The sequence below is a fragment of the Pochonia chlamydosporia genome, assembly GCF_001653235.2.
Source record: "Pochonia chlamydosporia 170 chromosome Unknown PCv3seq00008, whole genome shotgun sequence".
NCBI lineage: Eukaryota > Fungi > Ascomycota > Sordariomycetes > Hypocreales > Clavicipitaceae > Pochonia > Pochonia chlamydosporia.
The window spans coordinates 1,061,288-1,086,357 of record NW_019154043.1 but is presented as its reverse complement, the minus strand read 5'-3'; the positions used below and the strand labels follow the sequence as shown (position 1 = coordinate 1,086,357).

The 25,070-nt window shown below is 48.7% G+C and overlaps 11 protein-coding genes across 11 annotated transcripts; 5 read left to right on the top strand and 6 right to left on the bottom strand.

The window, feature by feature from the left end:
• Nucleotides 1-523: 523 nt before the first annotated feature.
• Nucleotides 524-1,582, bottom strand: VFPPC_06575 (oxidoreductase; the record flags this gene model as incomplete). Its single annotated transcript, XM_018285586.1, has 1 exon — nt 524-1,582. One exon carries the CDS (start codon nt 1,580-1,582, stop codon nt 524-526), a length of 1,059 nt encoding a protein of 352 aa, XP_018138312.1.
• A 518-nt stretch (nt 1,583-2,100) lies between these two features.
• Nucleotides 2,101-3,122, bottom strand: VFPPC_06576 (glyoxalase-like domain-containing protein; the record flags this gene model as incomplete). The annotated part of the gene is made up of 3 exons (XM_018285587.1): nt 2,101-2,661; nt 2,726-3,049; nt 3,102-3,122. The coding sequence occupies 3 exons, from the start codon at nt 3,120-3,122 to the stop codon at nt 2,101-2,103; spliced, it is 906 nt and encodes a 301-aa protein (XP_018138313.1).
• Nucleotides 3,123-4,039: 917 nt separating this feature from the next.
• VFPPC_14074 (hypothetical protein) lies at nt 4,040-4,781 on the bottom strand (the record flags this gene model as incomplete). The annotated part of the gene is made up of 2 exons (XM_018291845.1): nt 4,040-4,433; nt 4,483-4,781. The coding sequence occupies 2 exons, from the start codon at nt 4,779-4,781 to the stop codon at nt 4,040-4,042; spliced, it is 693 nt and encodes a 230-aa protein (XP_018138314.1).
• Nucleotides 4,782-6,358: 1,577 nt separating this feature from the next.
• On the top strand, nt 6,359-7,165 carry VFPPC_06577 (WNT and FGF inhibitory regulator domain-containing protein; the record flags this gene model as incomplete). The annotated part of the gene is made up of 1 exon (XM_018285588.1): nt 6,359-7,165. One exon carries the CDS (start codon nt 6,359-6,361, stop codon nt 7,163-7,165), a length of 807 nt encoding a protein of 268 aa, XP_018138315.1.
• A 940-nt stretch (nt 7,166-8,105) lies between these two features.
• VFPPC_14075 (hypothetical protein) lies at nt 8,106-8,882 on the top strand (the record flags this gene model as incomplete). Its single annotated transcript, XM_018291846.1, has 1 exon — nt 8,106-8,882. One exon carries the CDS (start codon nt 8,106-8,108, stop codon nt 8,880-8,882), a length of 777 nt encoding a protein of 258 aa, XP_018138316.1.
• A 258-nt stretch (nt 8,883-9,140) lies between these two features.
• Nucleotides 9,141-10,004, bottom strand: VFPPC_06578 (protein kinase, catalytic domain-containing protein; the record flags this gene model as incomplete). Its single annotated transcript, XM_018285589.1, has 1 exon — nt 9,141-10,004. One exon carries the CDS (start codon nt 10,002-10,004, stop codon nt 9,141-9,143), a length of 864 nt encoding a protein of 287 aa, XP_018138317.1.
• Nucleotides 10,005-10,503: 499 nt separating this feature from the next.
• VFPPC_06579 (hypothetical protein) lies at nt 10,504-11,205 on the bottom strand (the record flags this gene model as incomplete). Its single annotated transcript, XM_018285590.1, has 1 exon — nt 10,504-11,205. The coding sequence occupies one exon, from the start codon at nt 11,203-11,205 to the stop codon at nt 10,504-10,506; it is 702 nt and encodes a 233-aa protein (XP_018138318.1).
• Nucleotides 11,206-13,775: 2,570 nt separating this feature from the next.
• VFPPC_06580 (NACHT domain-containing protein) lies at nt 13,776-15,719 on the top strand (the record flags this gene model as incomplete). Its single annotated transcript, XM_018285591.1, has 1 exon — nt 13,776-15,719. The coding sequence occupies one exon, from the start codon at nt 13,776-13,778 to the stop codon at nt 15,717-15,719; it is 1,944 nt and encodes a 647-aa protein (XP_018138319.1).
• A 2,343-nt stretch (nt 15,720-18,062) lies between these two features.
• VFPPC_06581 (hypothetical protein) lies at nt 18,063-19,208 on the bottom strand (the record flags this gene model as incomplete). Its single annotated transcript, XM_018285592.1, has 1 exon — nt 18,063-19,208. One exon carries the CDS (start codon nt 19,206-19,208, stop codon nt 18,063-18,065), a length of 1,146 nt encoding a protein of 381 aa, XP_018138320.1.
• Nucleotides 19,209-20,049: 841 nt separating this feature from the next.
• Nucleotides 20,050-22,188, top strand: VFPPC_06582 (cell wall cysteine-rich protein; the record flags this gene model as incomplete). Its single annotated transcript, XM_018285593.1, has 1 exon — nt 20,050-22,188. The coding sequence occupies one exon, from the start codon at nt 20,050-20,052 to the stop codon at nt 22,186-22,188; it is 2,139 nt and encodes a 712-aa protein (XP_018138321.1).
• A 993-nt stretch (nt 22,189-23,181) lies between these two features.
• VFPPC_06583 (hypothetical protein) lies at nt 23,182-23,817 on the top strand (the record flags this gene model as incomplete). The annotated part of the gene is made up of 1 exon (XM_018285594.1): nt 23,182-23,817. One exon carries the CDS (start codon nt 23,182-23,184, stop codon nt 23,815-23,817), a length of 636 nt encoding a protein of 211 aa, XP_018138322.1.
• Between the last annotated feature and the right edge of the window lie 1,253 nt (nt 23,818-25,070).

Below are 25,070 nucleotides of genomic sequence, written 5' to 3'. Positions count from 1 at the left end.
TATTCTCTTGAAAAAGAGTTTACGTAGTTTGCTCCTGTATATTTATAATCTCAACAGTGAGACATTTGTCTTCATGATTATACCCAAATGACATTGTTTCACAGCGCATTCGCATCAATCGGAGGCGATTACTGATCGGCCGTCCGCGATCACTCATCCGTCCGAGAGCACTAAATTCGCCCCAGAACAGCTAGTGGAGGATAAAGTCTACCAGGCAGCTATAAAAACCGGATGTTTAAACTGTGGCTTGCTCACGGATGCCTGGCCGTTGCGTCGGTCAACCAGATATGTCAGCGCCACGTCATTTACGCCTTGTAAGTGGATAGAGCGCACTGCGGAATATTGGTTGCCCTACAGAAAATGATTAGTTATTCGTTCACGGCGAGCAGAAAAGGGTAATTCTTATATGTTTTGCAATCGATAGTGCTTTATCTCGAGACGGAGCTTCAGCCTGTTTTACCGGCCGAGCCGAACCATTCTGTGTTGCTTCTCTACGTAGGACAGTGCTCTGAAAAGCATCGCTTCATAGGTCAATTGCCCGGTTTTCCTTCATGGAAGCATCAGCAGCAATGACTATCTCAAGAGACGAAACTGCATGATCCATTTCCTGAGTCAGATCTCTGTCTTCTCGGATGGCCTGGTATAGGTACTCTTGTTCCAAGGCACACAACGCATCATGATCCGGTTCTCCATCCATAGACAACATCTCAGGCTCTGCACCGACTTTGTGAAGCAAAATATTTGCCGTCTTCATATGCGATCCAATATCGGCGGACTTTCCCTGTGTCGCATTGTCGACAATTGATACAGACCCATTTGGACTAAAAACATCGCGAATAAAATTCCCCGTCTCTGATACCATCGGTCCCCAGCCAGACTCGTACCAACCCGCAGAACCATCTTCAAACACCAGCTGCAGGTGGGCATAGTTCACCTGGTCTGCATCGATCTCGTCACTTACTCTTGCCCCAATACCTCTGACTTGCACGGGCCGGCTATTTGTAATTTGTAGCATGACATCGACGTAATGCACGCCGCAGTCAACGAGAGGACTTGTCGTCTTCATAATGCGTTTGTGAGTCTCCCATGCGTCGCCAGATGATCGTTGGTTTATGTTCATCCGCATGACGAACGGTGGACCAAGGTCGCGGGCGCGGGAAATGAATTGAGTCCAGCTAGGATGATGGCGTAGAATGTATCCTACAACTAATTTCCTGTTTGTTTTCTTTGCCGTTTCGACAACTTGGCGAGCTCTTTCGACTGTTGTAGCAAGAGGCTTTTCAACAAATACATGAGCACCCGCCGTCATGGCAGCGATGGCATAATCGGCGTGCGTGTCCGGGTAAGTGTTGATGGACACGACATCCGGGTGTAATGCGAGAGCTGAATCCACGTCTGGCAAGGTCATGTCTTCGTAGTGACGAAGTTCTGGACGGAAGTTTGGGGGATCTTTCGTCACAAGGCCGACGACCTGGTATCCGGGATGGCGATGGTATGCCAACAAGTGGCTGCGTCCCATTTGCCCTGTTCCAATAACTACCACTTTCAATGCACCTGTTGAGTCGGTAACCTTAGTCGCCATCTTGGCTGCTTATATGTGTATTATTTAAGAAGTTTATTTTGCAGAACGAATCCTTGTTTCTCTGCTGTTGAGATGTGACGCACGAACAATACTTGGCTTGGAGGTTGGATGTTGAGTTCCCTCGTACAACTGCAGAAACTCGGGGAATTGGGTCTTATAAATAAAAGGCAGTCGTTTAGAAATGATTCGAAAGGGCGTGCAGCCTGCCTATTGCCAGTTAGATGACATGGAATCTGCATCTTGCATGGGCTAAGTCTGAATACGATAATACGCCGCCCTCCATCACAACATAGTAAACTTCCCAGCCAGATAATTTTGCACCAAGAAAAAACGTGTCCATAATGGAAGCATATGTAATCTAGTCACATACAGAGATCATATGACACAAGTTTTGCAGCAACAATATCTATTCGCCTAACGTTGTGTAGTCATCATGTTTGGCCTAGAACATTTAAACTGAAGTACACAGTCTCACATCGTTCAACCCATCGCACCTCAATCCCGACCACATCTCACTCTTACTTAGTAAGAGCAAGAACCTCCCAGATATGGCCATCCAAATCCGTAAAGCTGCGTGAATACATGTTACACTCCGCGCCATAATCCTTCATTGTAAACGGGTCGGCAGTTCCACCAAGCTCAACGACTTTGTTGATCCACGCATCCACATCTTCCTTCTTTTCGAGGCTGATGCTGAACAAGCATTCAGTTTCCTTGTGCGCATCAGTGATGACCGTGTTTGGTCGAATGAATTCCTTGAAGCGCTCGTGCATATGGATCATGACGCCAACATTTGCATTTGGCTCTGGGAGACGAAAGGCCCTGGACTTCGTGTCCGAGAACTCTGAGATGAAATTAAATCCAAGGCCCTTAAAGAACTTTTCGGCGGCTGCCGCATCCGTGGTATGGATGTTGATGTACAGAGATGGAGGGGCTTCGATGCTGGGGGGCATGATGATTGCGGATGTTGCTTGAAGTGGGGGAAGAGTTTGCAGTTCAAAAAGGATGCTAACTTGAGTTTTGTTGATGCTTCTGATCCTGATTCCACGACATGTAGAGGACTGTGGTCCGTATTTATACTCTGTCAACCCATTGAACGACGGTGTAGACTTACATACAGCATCGTATGTCTCGCGGCATGGCTGAACAAGGTTTCAACCCGCCAAGCCCAACGGGCACTAATAAATTAAGGTTGCTTTGGCTGCCGTGAATGCCATCCGCACGTAAGCAGCATTGATTCACGAGCCGGCTCCGAATGCGAGCGCCATGTGCAGAGTTCAAGCAATGAGGCGCAAGAGCTGCCTGATGCGAATGTAAGGCTAGAGTGAAACTGCTGCCCCTGGGACTTGGCAAAGGACTTATTGGTTGCGACGGTGAATTGAGAAAAATGAATGGTTGTGAGGCTGTGAGACGTTCAGAGCAGTGTCGCAGGTAAAGTTCACGCGGCTGGCTTCCGGGCCAGGACACCTTGATTCACCTCCACAAATCGCTGCCAATGTCCTCCATACAGGAAGAATGCAAATTGGTTACATCTTGGCATTAGTGGAGAGCTGTCAAGTCCTTTAAACCCAGGACTCAAACAGGACGGTTATCCACTGCCGCTCAGACAGAGGACCTAATTCGTATACAATAGGACTTCAACGACGTTTGGTAGTATTTCGTACTTATCGTGTTGAGCAGCTCGGCATAATACGGGATGCAAATGACGCCAGGGTTTGAGTCCTTCTCACCTCAATACCATCATGTCGCTAGGACTACAAGTAGGACTCAAGTCCGACGGTAAAGGCAAAACAATTAAGCATTGGAAACTTCCAACATCCGTATACAACCATCGTTTTGTTAGTTTCGGGGATCTTATCCAGTACCGATCTTTCGGCTGGTCGGATTTGGAGACTCAACTTGCACCCACAATTCGATAGACTCCCGCTCCTCCAAGATCGACAGAAACTATCCCCAATCTCCACAGATTTTATCCCCAATTGATGTCGGAGCATTCTCCGTCGTTCTGAGCCATTCAGCCTAGGTACTTTGCTATGCCCACCCAAGTTGCACTTGTTGAGCTGCTTCTCTGCCCCGCCTTGCCCTGTTGGTGTCAGAAGTTGGCATCAGAACTCAGAATCATGATCTTCTAGAATACTGAAGATCCTGCATGGCAGCGAATTAGCGATTTACACTTCTATGTAGTCGATTGGACATTTCCTCTGCTTCTCATAAAATTACAGTTATATTCTATATTAATCATGCTTAGACTCGTATACCCCCTATGCTAAGATTGCAAATGCTAAACGAGGCGTGTATCATGTGAAAACTGGAGTCGTGTTCGGTATCATATTCCTTGGACATTTGTGAATTCGCTGGAAAAGAAAAGAGAAGCAGAAAGAATGAGAGAGCAGTAGTGGCCCAGCGAAGTGTGACTTATCTTGTTACAGATTGTCCTGCCAGTCCCTCCCATCAGCCCTACGCAGCAAGTTCTCCCACCCCAATTCCATCCGCCCCGTCCATTTCACCGTTGGCCATTTTTCGTTTCGGAGGGAGTTCAAGACGCGGAGGGTCAGGAAGGCTCAAGCGATGGTCAGCAGGAGGTACGGGACTTGGCCCCAGTCGAGCCTGTCCGGTAGGATGCTCGCTGCTATAATAAGGCGTCACTGGCGCAGAGCAAGTGTCGGTAGAATAAATTGCAGGACTGTTGCCCGATGCCGGTTCTTCAGAGCTTATTCGAGAAGTGTATTCCCAATCTTGGCTATTTTGTAGCCACGCAGGTACCGGAACATGTAGCGAATCGGGTGAACGAACAGTTTCGTCTTCTACCGTCGGCGGCGCGTTTGGGTCGTCGGTTTGGAGGAAGTAATCGCTGCTAGACGTTAGTCCACGGTTTCTGTACTTCCTCTTCCATTAACTACCTGGGAACGGCCAAGTGAGACGAGTTGGGTGTATAAAGAGGACTGATATCATATTGAAAGTCCATTGCTGGCGACAAGTCCTGCGATCGTTCGTGGTGCCAATAATCTGGTACGGGCGGCCGTTGGCCATTCTCTGGCTTTGTTTCTTGCACTGCAGCCGTCGCGTTGGCTATATCCGAGCTGGTTACGGCCTGGTCCGGATATATTCTCGACTTTTCGGCATTCGAAGGCGGTAGGAGACAACTCGATACCATGACGTATCCCCTCCATGTCTTCACCAATCTGAAATGATCTTCCATGTCGACCGCCTTCCCCGGGAGATAGGAGATATCCTATGTTGAGGTCTTTTGTCGGACAGAGGGAATTTTTACGTCAAGTGAATCCGGTATGAAAGGTCATTTCCTCCTCAAGGTCAGTCAGGAGGAGTTAACCGTTGCAAGTTTGTTCCACTCTCACCGTTTTTGCGAAGTGTGGGAACGGCATGCCATCATTATTACATTGATGGCTAGCGTATTTCAATTGCTTCCTGGACAACCAGGGAATCGGGACTTGTAGCATCGATCGGCGGTTAGGTACAAACAAAACGCATGTGGCTACCTAAGATTGCATCGAATGGCCCTCCGGATCGCAATTCTTCGGCGACCGCATGGCAGATAGAAGATTGTCATAAATGGTAGTTGCGATGCTATTTCTTGATTTTTCAGTATATTTTTCACAGCTTTTGTTCCTCATAGTCTTGGACTAGACACTTGCATACGTTCTGAGTCTCATTTTGACTGACCTCTTCGTCAAACCTGTCAACTCCGATGCGCGAAGGGTTCAAACATAAAGCCGATCGGGGGCAGGACGAGAGGCACTAGTGACAGTAGTGACGGATCTATCTCCGTCTTTTCTATCAATCCTGTTTGGCTCAGACTGGAGCCGTGGGTCGAATCCATGGTTTTTAGTTGCATCGAGATTCCGATTTGTCCTCTCACAAGGCACGAAACATGAGGTAGTGGAACAAGTGAGCCAAAGATCGGAAACCCCAATCATGGCATTTGGGCAGTTTGGCCATGCCATTTTCCAGGGACTCCAGGCAACGTGGCTCAGGCTATGTCGAGACACCGTTTCCAGTGCACAACGCCATACACGTGCAACGACACTTGAAGAGTAACACTCTTTTCACGACATCATGTACTACGGTCTCTGTGGTTTCATGAGGTCTTTAATGGATGAGGGTTGCTGACCTTGGAAATATTTCCGTAGCCCACCCCTGCACCGCGCTTATCCGCGGGCTGCAACAGGGACAGACAACGGGTTGGATAAACCCTCATAGCTTCAATTTGATCTCTCAGATGGTGTCCCGGACTGGCCCATCTGGAACTGCGCGGCTATTTCATCTAGGCCATAAATACTGCAATTTTCCATGCGGCGGCAATAGTTGTTCAGTTGGCGTTTATCGTGCGAATTAGCAGGCATCCTTCGCCTACGTCGCACCTCTCGAGTAGGAGATACAGATGCCAATCGAATTATGACTCTTTTTGCATGTGCTTGAAACAATAGTTTCGTCTGGGCCGGCGGTAATGAGGCGAATGTTTGGGTTGTTCTGCAGCAAGGTAAGCTTACATGCAGATTCGTCCAGGATGAGCGTCAATTTCTCCAATCAAACCCTGCAAGTAATTACAGAAGCGTCGAGTTTGCGGCCAACAATAGGGCCATTTCCCCTTCAGCTGAATTTGGTTTCGAATGGGTCAGTTTGATTAATTCTTGGATCGACAGGTGATGTCGAGGGTGCCCCAATGTATCAGCATCTCCGCTTCCTTCACAACTCCAATGCCATCGCGGCCGAGCATGCGCGATTGACAGCCTGCCGATTCTGACGACATCCGGCGATATGTCGACGCTACAAAATAGCTACGGTCCAGAGGCAGCGCCATACCAGACGGTACACCAACAGCCTCTGGAGTACGATGCTCGAGGCGAGGGCGCGAAGCTGGAATACGCCGCGCAACCCCCCGAAGTAGTACCAACACAGGCTGTCTCAAAGGAGACACCAAATGCAGATGTCGAACCCAAACGGAAGATCTTGGGCATGCGAGTAGCTGTGTTTTGGACAGCCCTCGTGATAATCATCCTCGTCGTCCTCGGAATTGGCATCGGCATCGGTCTCGGGGTCGGACTGAAGCGCAACAACGACAACAACCCAGACTCCTCGCCTCAAACAACATCCTCTTCGTCTATGTCGCAGACAATGACCTCCGATACAACGACTCAATCTTCCACACGCACAAGCACGACATCAGCTTCCACAGCCGTCGTCACGTCCGGAACACATGGCATGGCCGCAAATAGCTGCACCTTTACCGCCCCGAAAACGTACCAAGCCTCCGGTGGTTCAACGTTCACACAATACTGCTTCACCGACTGGCCGAATGGGGTAGATGCTGCCGATGGCTCTGGGCCGATAAAAGACTTGAGGCGATACACCGTGTACACATTTGAGGATTGCATGGAACAGTGCCTCAAGTATAACAAGAACCTGCCTTCATCTGGCACCAAGTGCGCTGCGGTTACTTATAACTCCAACTTGACGAGTATCATTGAGGTTGGCAAGCAAGGCGGCAACTGTTTTTTGAAGAACAAGAAGGGAGAGGACCGACAGGGGAGCGCGGAGTCAGCTTGTGCGGCATTGGTATTTTGAGATGCGTGTCATTGAACGTGCGGTTTTTGATTGACGTGGCATGGTTTTTGGAGTTGTTTGTGCATGAGTAGCGATGGCGTTGGAGTTGTGTGTGCTGTTATGCACGTGGGAAGTATGTTCAATGCTGGCGATAAACCAGCCGAGAATCTTTTACTTTCGTAGCCGTTTAATTTTCTTCAAGCACATTGTCCTGTAGTTGATAATAGTTGAGGAGATGATGGGCTTACGTTTCACGGTTGTCACTGTCCCCCAGTTGTGCCGCCTGTTCCATGGGCACTCTCTCCTGGTCTTCACCTTGGATGCTTTACAACACAGTAACGATCGTGATCGAACATCAACATTAAAAGGACCTGCCAAGTTTGGCGGTCTTGCTGCCTGGTGCGAAAAATTGCCGTTTTGAACCCGAAGCCACAGAAGGAATATGGCGCAAATCTAGACTTCTGAGAGGCCAATGGCTCTTCTGCGCTGTCCCAATGCAACCATCTATTCTTTTTTCACATCTGCTCATCGTCTCAGATCTTGGAGAGGAGTATGCGAATCCGGGTGGCGCTAGGCAGATGACAGGCCGACCGTTGCATCAACCAGTCACCCCATTCCCTTGCGACAGCCGTAAGTGTCGTATTCCCATGTGCTAACCAGTTAAGGGTAGGCACAATTAACCATTTTACAACGACCGTGAACTGTGAATTGGCTTTCGTAGATTATCCTCACAAATTCATCACGTCTGTGAAGAGTCCTATTTCACTTTGATCTGCATATGTGGTCAAACAGAAGGTGCAATCACCGTATGGATAGCATCATTTTGTTGACGGCATCAGAAATATAAAAGGCAAAGACGTGGAACCTGTAAAGTTGAGCCAAGACAACAATTCATCAACCTCAGACATATACCTATTTATACCCACACACTAACTACCACCGTATCCTAACACCAATCACAATGCCAGGAAAGGCAAGTTTCACTCCCATAATCTACCATCCTTCAACTAACAATATGAAGATCGCAACGCCAGAGGAGTACCGTGCAGCTCGTCTCGCACTTCTCGCCAAGGAAAAAGAACACGCCAAAGCGGCCGATGCAATTCACGCAGAACGCCGCGCACTCCCCATTGTTCCCGTAACAAAGGACTACACTTTCCAAACCCCCGATGGCCCAGCCAAGCTGAAGGACCTTTTCAAGGGCAAATCCCAGCTCATCGTCTACCACTACATGTTCGAACCCACAGCCGACGAAGGCTGCCAGGGTTGTGGCTTTATGGCTGCAAACCTGCCCAACTTGCGACAACTGGCTCAGAAAGACACCACTGTTGCACTCATCTCCCGCGCTCCAATCGACAAGATCACTGCGTTCAAGGAGAAGAACTTTTGGGACTTTCAGTGGGTTAGCAGTTATGGAAGCGACTTCAATTACGATTACCACGTTACCCTGGACGAAAAGGTCGCCCCAGTGGAATATGGCTTCAGGACCAAGGCGGAACTTGAAGCTGCCGGGCAGGGATACTGCACAAGCGGAGAGCAGCCAGGATTGAGTGTTTTCAAATTGGAGGATGGTCAGGTGTATCATACGTATTCTTCCTATTTTCGGATTAATGAGCTTACTGGTACGGTTGCGTGGCTTGATATGACGCCAGCTGGGAGACAGGAGGGACCAGAAGGGCCAGCTGAGTTTAAATTGCCATATGAATATGCCGAAGAGGAGAAGAAAAGTGGTAATTAGGTTTGAAGGGTTGTGTTTAAGGATTACGGCCTGTGCATATTTTTCGAGATTTAAGTTTTCGAATTCTGTCGCCGGCTATCTGGGAAACAACATGCAACACCAGTCTATTCCCCTTTTAATGCAAATAACTTTCTTGTTCTTTGGCACCCAATATAAAAAAGTTTTCATTGTCGCTCAATTGCAAACAGAATCTTATGCAGCGTGATATTCTAGCCGTACGTACGCCTTCCACTATTACCAATATCACCATGAGTCATCTCATAATGGCGGCACATCTTGTAACTTCATTTCCCAACTCTTGTGAGATACAACGCTCTCTTCGACCTTTAATACCATCTCATCAAGCCATGGCTTAAAAACTTCAAAGCTGTACTCGTCGTTCTCTTTCGCAGAATGGAAAAATGTCTCCTTGCACCAGCCTTTGGTGCCAGATGACATTAGGTGTGCCCCAAACGGTTGGCATGAACCAAAGTCAATCAGCTTAGGCTCCCCGGCATCATCTATCAATATGTTCGCCGGATTAATATCGTTGTGTGCCCATCCTAGTGAGTGAAGATGGTCAAGCCCCGACCGAATGCCAGCTAAGATGCAATCTTTGTCAAGTTTACCCTTGAATAGATCAGGGCGGGAACTGACGAAGCCAAGGTCATGAGGGAACTCAAAAGTCTGTAATACGAGGCCGGTGATACGGTCACGTTTTACATGACAGCCATAGTATTTGATGATATTTGGATGAGGATTTTGTAGGAGAAACTCCATAGTCTTGGCCTCCTGGAGCATGAGCTTGGGCAGGAATTCGCCTCCTTTAAAGTCCAGATATGTAGCCCACGCGGTGCGCTTGACATAGAAGCCAGTGGTATCTTTGGGAGCGACAGTCAGGTTACCATCTCCAGGGAATGGTGGATAGATTTCTTCATCCTGGATCGGTCCGAGATTCTCGCGGACAATGTCCACCGTCAATTCGCGCATGGAGATGCCGACTTTCACTCCATAGTAGGCGTTCTCCTCCTCGTCAATCGCTGCGAATCCGGTTCTGACGATTGGGTCCCCATTGTCGTCCTTTCCGCCACGATCTTGACAAACGGAGCAAAGATCCTGGAGGCGTTTGATGTCGACGACCATTCTTGTCGTTTGGAGCTAAGCTGGCTATTCCAAAGAACAAGAATAGCGAGAAAGTAAGGCTTTTCGTAAAGACTGAAATGATCGGAGTTGCGTGACTGAGAACCGAAGAAAGTCGTGTCTCTTGAAGTTTTGACCGTTCCCCTCCAGCCAGCTTCGCGCGCGTCTAGTGACTGACCAATCAACGTGCCGGGATCCAGGCATCAATCCAAGATACAAACCGCCTTGTTAGCCGCAGCCCGTCGCGAGAGCAATTGCATCAACTACATGAACCCCTTCGTAGAGTAGTAATCCTCGTAAGTGCTCAGACGGCTGCCCTTAACAGTCATCCAACGATGAAACAGTGGCATGAACACAGAATTCTACCGTGGGCTACACCCTCGCAAACCTCTACCAGGAATTTTGGGGTCATCAAGGAGTATTCTTTAGACTGATACACAGAAAAACTAGTGTATTTCTGATGGTGTACGACGGTGTCACATTTGCAGCAACTTTCACCCTCTTAGACCCGTTCTTCATCCCCTTTCAATGCCACCCACCCAAACCCCGTCATAAGTTCCACGACCGCAGGCTCTGGAAAACTCGAAAAGATCCTTACGATAACTGTTTTCAGCGATGGAATGGAATTTAAGAGAGCGTTGATCTGATCTAACACCTCCTTGGTGTGTCGTGGCTCGTAGCCTTTGCCGTTGATCAATATATGGGAATTATTAGAGTATACAAACATTTCCAATGTAGTCAGCGTGCTGCACCGCTCTTTCAGAAGTTCCAAGCTGCCTAAATCGTTTTGCTGTGGACCTGCTGTCCCTTGCGAACTCGTTCCGCTTCTGCTTCCCGGGAAACCAATGCACAAGCATCTAATTGAGGCGGCATTGGCAGGCCCGATGCTTGTTAAGAATGCATTTAAAAGTTTGGATTGACGTTCAATGGTATCCACAACGTTGAAACGGCTCACACTGTATAGTACGGAAGCTGCTTCGCCATGTGTCTTCCTGTTGACATGCAGAATGTCAAGCGGAATCTTGCGTTGTGCGGACCTGAAACTTTCTATCCTCGACCCGGAGTCTTGGAAAAGATAAAACGTTATTGGTGTCTGTAGGGCAAGTGTCATTCTATAGATGGTGAGTCTGATCTCTTTGGGTAGGTTGAGAAAGTTGAAACAGGGCCCTGGGGTCCATTGGTTGGTCTCGGGCTTGAGCATCATGTCATTCGAAACCGGTTACCCTGCCTCTGAACTATGAACGGTTAGACTAATACATTTGCTCTTGGGTTCTGTGTTGATTTACAATAGAATATGAAAGAACATGCCGATTTGTAAGTATAAATATAGCACGCCCTCAAGCACTGATTGCGTTGCCATTTCAGCCAAGGAGAAGAAGGTTTAAATTTCCTGCCATGAACAAATTTTGCCAATCTACTCCGTACACAAAGAAAAATGACAATTGATTCCTCTTACCCCGCTTCGATAATTCATTTATCACCTGAGGTGATCCGTGCCCAACTGTCATGTCGCACAATGGAAATTCTGTGGCCACAGGGAGCCATTTATTGAGTGGATACGGAGTATAATTTACGCACTTATCTGTTGTGATACCTCTTTTGAGATAAGCCACTGGTACGTGTCCAGTCTTGTCGACCCTAACCGAGTCGGTGGCTTGCTTACAGTCTTGTTGCCGCGTCCAACGTGCATGCCAAGAACTTCTCCCGTTCTGTAACCATCATCCACGGGTTCGGAGTCCGGCCGAACCAGGCTGTGAATCTGGCGGTTATACATGCCACATGCAAGGAAGCACCATGGCCAACCTGAACATGGGCCGTGGAACTAGTATATTCGTTCTTAGATGCAATAAAAGTAATTTCCTATCTGCGTGGTGAATGTGGACTAATTCGGATGCAGTGATTATGGCGACAAACAATCTCATGTCGTCAAGCCTTGCAGAAACGGGGCGTCAACAGCAAACGCTGACAAGGGCTATCAATAGCGGTTAGGCTCCGAGGCAAATTGGAGCGGAGTGTCTTGTAGAAGCTGTACCGTCTTTCGTGCTGGAAAAGCTACGACAAGGGTGGAACAGTCGGCTTTGTGTAACAAAGAAGTCGCCCCGTAGAGCTTGAGAGGGCGCATGGGTCTCAGCCGCCTTGGCCTGCAGAGTGATGAGTTTACTGGCTCTTGTTGGATATTTTGCTACATGACCTTTGATGTTTTGATCCACTACCATCACCTCCCTCGAAGGTTGCCGTATTCCCCTTCCCCTCCCTCTCCCCCGTCTTGTTGGCTCTGGTGTAGACCAATTTCTTTGACCTTTGTGCCTATGCCTCTAAAAACAGTATATTTGACATAGAAGCAAACCACCTTATTCATCTCGTGCTCTGGAGAAGTTTATGGCCCTGTCGGAGAGATGTCTCCATCATCCAATCAAGCGGTTACTCGACATGGCAATCGCGAAAATCGTTTGTTTGATTCCCTGAAACAATGGCCGCGCCGCTTGCTAGACCATACGAACTCCAAGTTGGTAGTCTATCATGCGTGGCACAGAGATATTTACTAATTGGTGATCTAGCGTATCCCCAGATAAGTCGTTCACTCCGCCCGCTCCGATTTCCCTCTCAACCCCCACTGGACAGGGCACTACTTGCCAGGAAGCTCCTTCAAAGGACAGCTCTGCCCAAATCACACGAGTAGAAAGTGACGACGCAGCGACAGTCAGCTCCAGTAGCAGTGACGATAAAGTACTGGTGGTTGTGAGTGATGTCGTAGCGCCAGATCTTTGGAGCGCGGCATATCGCGAAGCCGTGGAAAGCCTAGGCAAAGACATAGATGTAGCAATTTTGAAAGGCGAGGGAATTGAGCAGTTATTTCGGCAACTTGAAGAGATCAATACAGGGATGACAAAGCAATCCGCCTTTCTCGCAGGGGTGGAATACTTGCAGCGTATCAAGGTACCATTAGAGAAATTTAAACTCGCATTAGATCTAGCTACTCCACTCACCAACATTGAACCAGTTTCTGCGGCTGTTTTCGGAGTAGTCAGGGGCGTTACAGCGGTAAGTGGACTGATGTTACAATCGCATTGTCTACTGATGTCCCGCACGAGATGCAGCTAATAAGAGCTCCGTGAACATAGATTGCGATAAGCTTTGCGGCTGCTGACGTGGATTTCGCTAAGAAAATCGGAGAAATGCTAGAGCAAATGTCGTACATTGACGAGTGTGACACGCTTGGACAGAAAGCCCAAAGCAAAAACATACACAAGGTAGATTGCATTCTGGACAATTCAAGGCTTTGACTGACCGACTCTAGGCACTAGTCGCTGTGTATCAAAAGATTTTGGAGTTCTACAAAGCCGCATATGATCTTCTGACTAAGAGACGAGCAAAATTGGTGCTAAAAGTCATGTTGGAAAGCAATAGTCTGCCTGCAATTGTGCAAGAGTTTTTAGCTCGCGCTACGAATCTCCGGAGTCTTGTTCAAACGGCTACGTTAGAAGTTGTCCAAGAAATCCAGGGGATGCTCTATGACCAACAAAGTCAGTTTACGTTCCCCTTTTTCGTCTATTGGCACAAAGGGACTCCAGGAGATGTCTTTGTGGCAACTACAACTCATTGTTCATCATCATCCGCGCTTTGTGACTATTTGAGGCCGCCTCTCATGGTTTAGCTCTTTTATTTGGGAATTCCTCTTTGTTTGCAACCTTCAAGCAGCATCTGCCGTGAAGTTATAAAACTGAGGTGCAAACCCGGCTTTCCGTCATGTCAACTTCAATGAATCTTTCCATCATGTCAACCCCAATGAATCCTTCCGTCAGGTCTTCAATGAATTATCTAGCAGTTATGGATGCTAACGATCCAGAAGTTGCTGGGTGGCTGAGCTATCAAAAACAAAATGAGCAATCCGCGGTCCACCAGTCACTTCAAGGTCGTCGTGCGAATGCAGCCTGCGAGTTTCTGCTCAAACAGCCCCAATTCATCAAATGGTACGGCGATGCTGATTCTGCGGGCTCCCAGTGGTTGAAGATCATTGGAGACATGGGTAGTGGCAAAAGTGTCCTCATGTCGTTTCTTCACGACAAGCTACTTAGACGAAGTCAACTGCAGATACCACAGGCCAAAGTCTACTATTACTACAGCCAAGCAGGCAACAGCTACGTATCTTTGTTGTCGACATTCATCTTGTGCCTTCTCACGGATTTTTCTGCTAAAAGGAAGGTCCTTTCTGATTGCTACGAGCAGGCACGGTCGCGGGGGATTATGAAGCCTGGGACCAACATCAAGTTCCTGCAAGAAAACTTGACAACCATTTTAAGCGATCTTGATCGTCCCATTTTTTTCGCAATTGATGGCCTCGATGAGTTTGATTGGGAATCCCGCAAAAAGTTGTTGGATTTCCTACAGATTTTGTCGAACAAGGCACCACGGCTAAAGGTTGTGATATCTTCCCGACCCGACGACCAGATCTCAAAGCTCCTGGGAGAAATGCCAACGATCAACATTCTCCCTGATGCCTCACGAGACGCTATCATTGTTCAAAAAGCTGTACGCGATATTCCGTATGAATTACCATCGGAGGTCCAAAAGCTTATCATTGGCGCTCTGTCCGATCTTGCCAAAGGAAGCGCTATTTGGACGTCCATGGTGGTGCAACTGCTTAGCCAGAGGCGGATCAAAAAGTTCAGTGTCGTGAAGAAATTCTTGGACGAAATCCCACTTCCTGATAAGCTTAACACGCTGTACAATGATTCCATAGCGCTCTATACGCAAAACGAGCCCGGAAACAAGGAAATTGCTACGAGAGCGCTGAAGATTCTCGCCGTTGTCCACAGGCCGCTTTCCATGTCTGAACTTGCTTGGGCTGTGGCATTGGGAATAAACGGGGACGATGTACGAGATGTTGAGTCTCTAGCAGATATTGCGGACCATGACCGAGTTGTGAGCCTCATTCAACCGTTCATTGCCAGCATCGATGAGGCAGACTCGAGGAGGCGCCAAGTTCGACTGGTACACCAATCAGTCAAGGATTTCATTGTGAAGTCACTGGTGACTCATGAGGAGGGAAATGAGCCGTCTATTGAGCGCCGCATGGAGATATTAGAGGCAGAGATGCTGGACATTTGCGTCAGATATCTTCTGCTAGACGAGGTTGATAACAGACCTCTCTTCTCTGACGAACTGCTTGCCATTGAAGCGCTACCACAAGAAACCGAACTCTTCAAAGATAACGACAAGCCAAACGAGTACACAACTAATTGCACTTGGGACAAATGGGAGGAGGGCGCGATCCACTACGATCCGACAGAACGCGGATTCGGAGAATTCTTCGTCTACGCCTCTTGCCACTGGGTTGATCACTTCGGGGCGATTACAACTCCTTCTCTCATAGACTTTGCTAGCATCGAAAAGTTGTGTCAACCGGGTTCTACCAGAATTCACAACTGGATTGAGCAGAATCGTCGACCTGGGTGCGCTCTTCAGCCAAGAATCGAATTCGATCCCAGTTTGTATGATCCGCTGAGTATTACCGCACTTTTCGGATCGACGGCAACGTTTCGCCATATGATCGAGAAGTCGGACTTGAAGGACGAAAAGTTCTTGCCTGAGTCAGCTCTTAGGGCTGCTGAGCAGATCGTCGAGTGGGGTGATGTAGCTAGGTTGGACTTGCTTCCTCTTGACGAGAAGGCAAGAGAGCTAGTCACTTCGAAGACTGCGGCTAAACAGGTAGTCTAATTTACACCTTCCCGGTTTGCCATGGAGGAAACTATGCTACTGTAGTGGCGTTTGTCGAATAAAGAAGGATCTTTTCTGAGTATTTGAGGGCTACCTAGTCTTCCAAGCTCTTTTATGATTCGAGTTTGAGACACGTTGATAGGAAATGTGATATTTGTTCGGCATATTTCAACTCGCTTCCCCTCATTCTGAAGCCTGAGCTGTTCTTCACTTCCACGTGGCGGCTGTTTTAGAACATGCTACATATATAGTACAAACCTTGTTCCATTAAAAGCCTAAAGCCTAAATACCTTGCTAACTTTCGTGTCTTTATAAGCTTAGCGTTACACTTTTCTTTGCAAAATAAACCTTATATTAACTTAGAATTGACCAGCCCTGCAATACAAATATGACTACCCCTTCTGCCCGCAAGAATTGAAAGACTAGGTTTCTCATTTCTCATACCATTCCACAACCTACTCAATACCTCGAGAATTGAATACCTATCCCCGAACGCAACTACAATGGAAAAGTTGGAAGACATTTTATGCGCAATTTTCATGATCGTCTGGGCTGTAGTTATACTAACCCTTGGACTCAGCTTCACATGGACTCTTCTCAGACATCGATCATATGCACAGCATCAGTCTTCTGCAGGGCCTGGGCCGTAGCACTGCTAATATTGGCCTGCGGTTGCCTCGTGGTGTCTGTTATTCTGGTGGAATACGACCAAGATCTTCTTGCGTCTCTGCCTGGTTACGCTAAATCTTTGTGTCATGGCTTACATTATCTCTACGAGTTCCTGAAAGTGGTTATGTGAGTGTTCAGTCAAACTTCCCCTCTGTCATTTGAACTCGCAAAAGCGATGCAGAGAAATGTTCTTCATTGACATGAGTTATATCTGTCAAGCGCTTACACTCGTTGTTCTTCCCAGCTAATATAACTATGAAACAGACCTTGGGTTTTGCTCATTTGGCTTCTTTTCATTCTGGTCATAGGCTTCATGGCACTCTTCTCCAGGTATCTTAGGGGGGCCATTTCCCAGGCCCCTGGCCAAAGGTGACGGTACTTTCGCCATAATTTCCTCAAAGAACTTCTCATCCCCTACTTGCGCTACTTAGTAAATGTTGGGTGCAAATGTCTGACGATGCTCGGGATAGTCATAGAAGTTACCAAAAATGACGGGGAAACTCTCGGAAGCATTGTTTGAGAGTATGAGTACCTTTTCCACATCCACTAGGAGTCAAATGGGTGTGGATAGACTATTGGTAATTGCCTTCTGGCTGACGCGAAATGATACTTCGTCATACGGGACGGGATGGTCCGAGCCTTCAAATCTTGGCTATTGGTAACACAAGATTGACACAATGACACATGGTTACAAAACAGTACCGCGAGCTCCGACGCAGAGTCTTAGGCACAGAGCCCAAGGTCAGGTATAAGTAGGCTTCCCAGAGGTCAGTTGGATGGCACAGAATCAGGGAGCGTTCATACCAAAAGCAGGTATATCTGAATAGAGTCTGTTTGCTCCAATCCCACAATAATAACCTTGCCTATACCCGTATATAGCCAAACATATTTTGCCACACACTTTAGACAACCGGGTGTGGGGCTGTGAAACTCGATATAGACAATGGTGACGCGTATGTGGCGTATCACCCACCCTTGAATTCACGACATAAACATGTTTCTGTTGAATATTCATCCTACTTCTTGCAGCAAAGGTGGCATACCTTCCGTGGGTCTTCGTATAAACGGGTCAACCGGGAAACAATTCGCAATCACGACCTGGGCACAATCGATAACAATGGATATGGTACGAGCGATAACGAAGGTCCAGGTCAGATGCTTATGTATATCGCTAAGATCCAAAGGAACATGAGTTTAACAGAATCACGCAATATGAAACATCGACACGCGATTGAAGTGACACTGAAGTTCGTGAGGTTGCAAAACTAGGCCAATGCTATATCTAAATCTTATCTTCCACTCTCCTAACATGAACCTGCACATCGTCATTCCAACAGACCCTTTATCCTAGACATCGCCCCCCATCTCCAACCCTACACACTTAGACACGCTCAAGCACCGTGTACCCAGATGCAACATATTTAGTCGCAGCAGAATTCCACGCAAAGGTATGCAAGTAGCACGCCTGGGTACTAACGAACATTGTGAATGTGCAACCATTCTGTGTGCATTTACGTCCACAATCCCGTGCATCTGAGGCTGGGACCATGGACTGGTGTGAACGAGGCCTGACTTGGACTTGGCTGCAGTGGTGACGATAGTTCACTCCATCGATGTTTTCGATCTTGCCGTCGACGCACTGGAAAGGGCCTGTGTTCTTCTTTTTCTTCTTGGTTAGTTTCTTCTCTTGTGAGGTGTCTTCTTGGGGATTGCCTTCTTCGCGTGAGGTGTCTTCTTTGGGACTGCCCTCTTCTTGTGAGGTGTCTGCTTCTTGGGAATCGTCTTCTTTCTAGGGACTGTTTTCTTTCTAGGGGCTGTCTTCTTTCTGGGGACTGCCTTCTTCCTGGGGGAAGTTTTCTTTCTTGGAGTTGTCTTCTTTCTGGGGGTTGTCTTTTTCTTGGGGACTGTCTTTTTCTTGGGGGTCGTCTTCTTCTTGGGGATTGTCTTCTTGGTGGGATCTACCTTTTTTCCTGGCGGTGGCTTCCTCTTGCACTTGGCCAGCTCTTTCATGCACTTGTCCTTGTCGCCCTTGCACTTTTTCAGATTCCCAGGGCACGGTTTGACCTTCTTGAGGTCGTCCTCGCATTGAGTAAGCTTTCCTGGGCATGGTTTGCATTTATTGAGGTCGTCCTCGCATTGGGTAAGTTTCCCGGGGCATGGTTTGCATTTGCTGAGATCGTCCTCGCATTGAGTGAGCTTTCCTGGGCAAGGCTTGCATGTCTTAAGTTCGTTCTCGCACTGAGTAAGCTTCCCCGGGCATTTCGGGTCTCCTGGGATGCAATCTTTAAGATCTTTCTGACACTTTTCAAGATTGCCAGGACATTTTGGATCACCCGGCTTGCAATCTTTGAGATCTTTCTGACATTTCTCAAGATTTCCAGGACAATTCGGGTCAACCGACTTGCAGTTGCCAAGATCCTTTTTACATTTGTCAAGGTCTTTCCCACAGGCCGCCCGGTCCGTAGGGTCGATCCAAACCAGGGCTACGCTCTGGGATTCACTTTGTATCAACCTGGGCTCACAGCGGCCAAATCTGCCAGCCACTGTTGGCGGTTGCCAGTGCGCGTCAACACAGTTCGGGTCGAGGCTGCATGCTTTGGCGCAGTCTGCGGGCGTTTTCTGCCAACTTCGGTCCTGGACAATGACGGAGTCGCAGTGAACTCGGAATTCCCTGCCTTGAAAAGTAATGCTTTTCTTGTCAGAGGATGGATTCTTGCAACAGCTGTCGTATGTGCCTGTGGTGTTGCATGCTTGTGCGGCGATGGTAGAGAATAGAGCGGCCAGACAGGCCAGATAGAGGACAAGGGGGAAACGAGCCATCTTCCTCGATGAGGGGGATGGTGATTGATGGATGTCTTGCAAGTGAAAGAATCCCCAGCTCTTTCTACTCGATTGACTCGAGAGTGGAAGAGGTGAGAAGTTTCATTGCAGGTCTACATGCTGACTGTGGTAGCCCGGGGTTTCGGGCGAGATACGACTTCTGACTTCTCGAGGTTGTATCGTAAATGCAAAGGCAGGGAGCTATTTCCGTGATCAGCTAGCCACAGATATTCAACTGAGACGCTTTGGGTATGGAATCAGCTTTTTGCGGGTTCAGCCTGCGGATGACCAGGTTGCTCTGCATCAATATTGTGTGTTCGTAAGCTGCGTGGACTTGGACTTACATGATGCTCCCTGCCAACGCAACCTATCAATTCGACAAAATGGTCATTGAAGTGCTCTTGCCAAGCTCCCCTTTGGGCTAACTGCCTTCAGCTTCCAACCTGGAGGAGGCTGTTCTCCTGCACGCCTGGTTACTAAATACGGTGGGCAAGCATCCTGTCTTCATCACACCCTTACACCCCTGTCCCTGGCTCGATCCCCTCTTATTGATTCTTTTCAGGGTTTCTCCTCTCATGGGGCCCGTGTGTTATTCCTAATATGGAATACAACCCTACCGGCTGTAATAGAAAGCTGAGGGTTGTAAACTCCTGCCGCTCAGGCTGCTTCCCACGGGCAATGCTCAGCATATGCCACGAAGTCACTCTGCATTTGGTCATGAAATAAATACAATACTTGTACTCCGTAGTTATAATGCAGATGAGTTGAATTCTGAATCTCACATACCTTCATTCCACCTCTTCATCCTGCCATAGCTGCTCTTCCTCCTTGACCAAGCGCCATGGCGAAATACCACCTTTGGGCCAGTTTCCTGGCCCTGCTGGTTGCTTCGGCTCATGCTCAGACGCCTAATAACCAGCAACCACTGCAGCCAGGTCATCTCAATCCAGGTCAGATAAAAAATGGCAGTGATAACAAAATCTCCCTCGACGACATCACTCCCTCTCTCGACTCCAAAGGCGAGGTCAAATGCTGCCCGGTGGGCACCTTTTTCAACGGCACGACGTGTGTTTTCAAACCCACGACGGTGTGTCCAGCCAAGACGACACTTCAAGCGGGTGCCTGTGTCTCTGATGAGAAGCCCGTATGCCCGGCGGGAGCGGTTCTACGAGAGGAGAAGTGTATCTCGACCACCGACCCCAGCTGTGTGTCTGGGGCACGTTTTGACGGGCACAGCTGCATTTCCACCCAGCTCCCCTTCTGCGACGCAGGGTTCAAGTTCAACGGTGTGGCTTGCATATCCACGGAACGGCAGGTCTGCGCAGATGGATTCACCGTGGTTGGGAACTTGTGTGTGTCCAACGTGCCACCGAGCTGCCCGAGCGGCGAGAAGTTGGAGGGCGGATCTTGCACGCATTCGCAGCCGCCGTCGTGTCCGGATCAAATGACGCTGGAACAGGGCCTCTGCACGCGTAAGCAACTTCCATCGTGTCCGACAGGGTTCACCTTGAACAACCAGACCTGCACTCACGAGGAGAAGCCCAGCTGTCCGGCCGGTGCAACGTTTGGGGGGCGCGTCTGCATCTCGAGCAAGCCGCCGAAGTGCAAGGAAGGCCAATTCAACGGCTGGGCTTGCCAGGCTCCCGAGAACCCTCTGTGTGTCCTTGGTGCCAGCCTCATTGACAGCATATGTGTGTCACCTTTCAACTGCCCTGCTGGTGTCACAAAATCTCGAGACGCCAAAACGGGCGGAGAGCAATGCTGCCTGGTTGGGATGAATTGGGACGAAGGCAGGAAGCTGTGCTTGAGCACCGCCAATGACCCAGCTGCATGTCCGCAGGGTAGCACCTTCCATGCTCAGAACAAGGAATGCGTCTTCACCCCCTCACAGGTCGAGTGTCGGGCTGGATTTACCTTCGACGGCCGAGTCTGCGCATTCAACAAACCACCCTTGTGCCCGCCAGATACCATCTTCTCCAAGGGTGTCTGCATCACCGCAGAGCAGCCGACGTGTGATGAGGTTGAAAAGAGCGCATTCAATGGCACCGCCTGCATCGTGCCTCAGCCGCCCAGCTGCCCTGACAAATCCACGCTCTCTGGCAATGGCTGCGTTTCCACGGTGCCACCTGGCTGCCCCGACCATATGATTCTGCATATACGCGAGAATGCGTCAACTTGTATCCTGACGAGTCCCCCCGTCTGTCCTTCGGGGTCAACTTCTGGCGGCGGGAATCTCTGCATTACCGTCAGCACACCCACGTGTGTCGCTGGTACGCTCAAGAATGGCACATGCATCGCTGAATCGGGGCCGACTTGCCCAGGACAGACCGTCTTCGATGGTGTCGACTGTGTCTCGAAGAAGCCGCCGGGATGCGACTCTAATTTCACTTTCAACGGAACCGCTTGTATCTCCCATGGCCTGCCAACCTGCCCTGGCGATGTCAATGCCGTATTTGATGGCAAGACCTGTCTGCACAGCCAGCCACCAGTGTGCCCCCCAAACACTCACGTCCGGGGGAACGACTGTGTGTCGCAATCGGGCCCCGACTGTCCGGCAGGGTTTGTCTTCTCTCCCCAAGGCTGCATCGCGGGGAAACTGCCGGAATGTCCAGGTGGTACGGGTTTACAGGGGGAGAAGTGCGTCTCGCAGGAGCTGCCGGCCTGTCTGACAAACACGCAACTCAACAACGGCTCCTGCATTGCGCTGAATGGCCCGACATGCCCTCCTGGTAGTCAGCTGCGCCCTGAAGGGTGTGTCACCGTTACCGTTCCTTCTTGCCCGCATGGGACAACCCTCAAAGACAACAAGTGTGTCTCTGATGACGGCCCTAAGTGTACCCTGCCGTTTGTCGTTTTGGGTGATAAGTGTGTATCTCCGGACCCGCCCTTGTGCCCGGCTGGCACACTCTTCTCTCTTGGGAAGTGTACCTTGTCTCCAATGACTGGGTGCTACAATATGCAATATTGTCCTCCATTGTGAGGCTGTGGTGCGTGGTTCTCTTCGTCTCTATGGAGTGGATATTGAAGAGTCTTGAGAAGGGACGTGGGGTTTTGACAGTGAGCACTCATCAGGTAAGGAGCACCGTGTTTGCTAGTTCAATGTTAGTAGTAACATAGGGAGCATTAGCTCAAGTAGGAGTTTAATTATTTACACTTTCGGTAAATTGGCAAGATTCGTTCCGCTTCACTGGCTTGTTGGTATCACACCCTTTGCCTGCATTCGTATCCTAGGATGGATATTCCTCTTCGATTGCAGCCTGTCCTACATGATGATATCGGCCTTTCGCACTCGCATGCTGCACAATGTACGAAAGTACATACAGACAATTCCATTGTCATGTACCCCGTCTTATGTGCGTCAATATTGAGCGGGGTCTCTGAATGCTCCGTCTGCTCCATTTCTGGCGTCAATTCATATTGGTGTCAATTTGCTCGGCCCGAGCCGTCCTACTGGCGCCAAGGGTTTTTGATGGCTGGCTGATGCCCCTGCTGGTATTTCTCTTTTGGGAATCTCACCATTGACGTCAAAGTTTGGTCCCACCTCACCTGTCTTGGGAGGCTTGCAGTCACGCAAGCTAACGGCTGAGACAGGGCATGGTTCGCATTCGACGTTCAGAGAACAGCTGAGATGCAATGAACCCTGTACGGATGCACGACTAGAAGGGTGATATTGGATGCGGAGGTGACATCACTATAGCTTGACTGAAAGGACGCCCGGCTTCAATGCTGTCTTGGTGGTCTCTTCTTTCATTCTCTCTTCCAGTATCACCCCTTTCTCAAGTCACTTCTTCTTGAGTTGAAGTTGGCAAGGCTCTGTTCCCATCCAGCTCTATCCACTTTTTTCACATCCATACATACAGTGTCTGTATAATTAAGAAGGTTGAAAGAACACCAGACACTCTACACTCATTGCTGCAGGGCATCTTCCCAACCCTCTACTCACTCAACTTCGCCCCCTCCTCTCTTCATCACCATGAAAGCCAATTCATTCTCGTTCATTGCCCTACGCATCCTTCTCCTCGCCATTACATCCACGGCCCAACCTCCTCCTACAATACAATGTCCTAGCCTTCCTCCTGACCAGCCCGTTTCCCGCATCCAATGCGAGAATCATGACGGATCCGTGGTGGAAGTGAGCGGTCCTCGTCCCTTCAACTGCAAATTGAGCTGGGTGGCGATCCGCGCCCAAACCACCAAAACGACCACGCATGAACAACAGGAGCCTCTCAATGAGGAGCGTGGACAGTGTGCGCTCTGGCTCTTCCAGTTTAGCGATGACGGCCTCGTCCAGCAGAGCTGTTGCGGGGAGGCCGGCGAGGGACTCGTCATTCGGGTTTCTAGAGTGCAGGACCAACATGACGAAGATTGGGAACCGGCACAAGAGTGGATGGAGTTCCATGAAGGGGTAGAGGAGCCTGTTCAGCATCTTCAGATGGATGATGCGCCGGTGGGAGGGGATGGAGTTGAGCAACACGACGATGAGGATGGAGACGAACACGGAGACGCAGATGAAGACGGATATGAGGATGAATATGAGGATGACTATGAAGATGAAGATGGTGACATTGAGTTTGGCACTGGACAGCAGCATATATTCGAGGTAGACTAGTAAGTATTGCCCAGACAAGAAGGCTAAATGAAGGAGATACTGTCAACAACGGCGTTGAGAATGATGTAAATAGAGGGATAAACTACGTTTATGGTTCATTGGTGCAGTAAAGAAGTGAGTAATACAGATGAATTGAGGAATATGACCCACCTGCTTGATGAGTGGTTAATGAACAATAATTATTATGTGATATTGGCCCAAGCAATACGGGTTCACCTATACTTACGGTGCTACGTTCGGCACTGTTGGTAAGGACACCTCGCCCGAGTTGCAGTTAAGCCTTGTGAGTAGAAACTTTGAAGTTGGAAAATATGCTTACCGCGACGCCCGTGATAGTTGGCATTTATAGAGAACAGGCGATGAGCAATTAGTTGAGCCATTATCAATGCTCAATGCAGATAATTGACTCGTTGCAGAGTTAAGCATTGTAACTCTCAAACGACAATGCTGCTTTCGCAAGGTGCCTACATGATCACGAAGGTCCAAACCACTTTGTGAGTTTCTACTCTTTGTCAATAATTTCATGGACAAACAGCAACTACTATATCAAGTTATCCGACAAAAATGTAGACTGCGACCTCTCCAAAGCTAGCATCGGTATCTCAGTTGCGATTGTTTTGGTCTATTTACATGACGTATCTTTCACTTTTATTACCCATTTAGATGAGGCTTTGGTTCAATTCTGGTCGTCTTCAAATATGCCTGAGCCTCGCACCGTCTCATAATCTCACATGCGGAATTATGTCGTGGGACTAAGTCTGAGGTTGCTGAATGCCTTCAACATGCTGTATGATAAACTCGCAATCATCTGTTAACGTCAACTTCTAACTCTGTAGGGTAACAACTTTCACTTAGATCCTTGAGGCTCTGGAGGATGGTTTTGTGAAGACCTGTTTGTTTCTCAGTTGCTAGATAAACATAGACTGAATCCGGAGGCATGTTTAACTCACCAATTAGGAAAGGCAACTGGTAGCTGTCAAGTCTGTTGGGTCACGTCAATAAGGTCCTCGAACTCCAACACAACACTTCCATCTTAGCACGTGAATATTGTAGTCCGTCTTATCCCTTCAATTTCCCATTCACAGATCCTATAGTTTTGCACTTTGGCATTCATTTTTCTTCGCCAACAGAAATGGAGGGTTATTATTGCAGAAATATAAAGAATGCTTTAAATGCGGGCCGGAGATACAGGACTGTCCTGGCATTTTTGAACTTCTCATCCGTGCCGAGCTAAGGACATATTTCATCTGCAC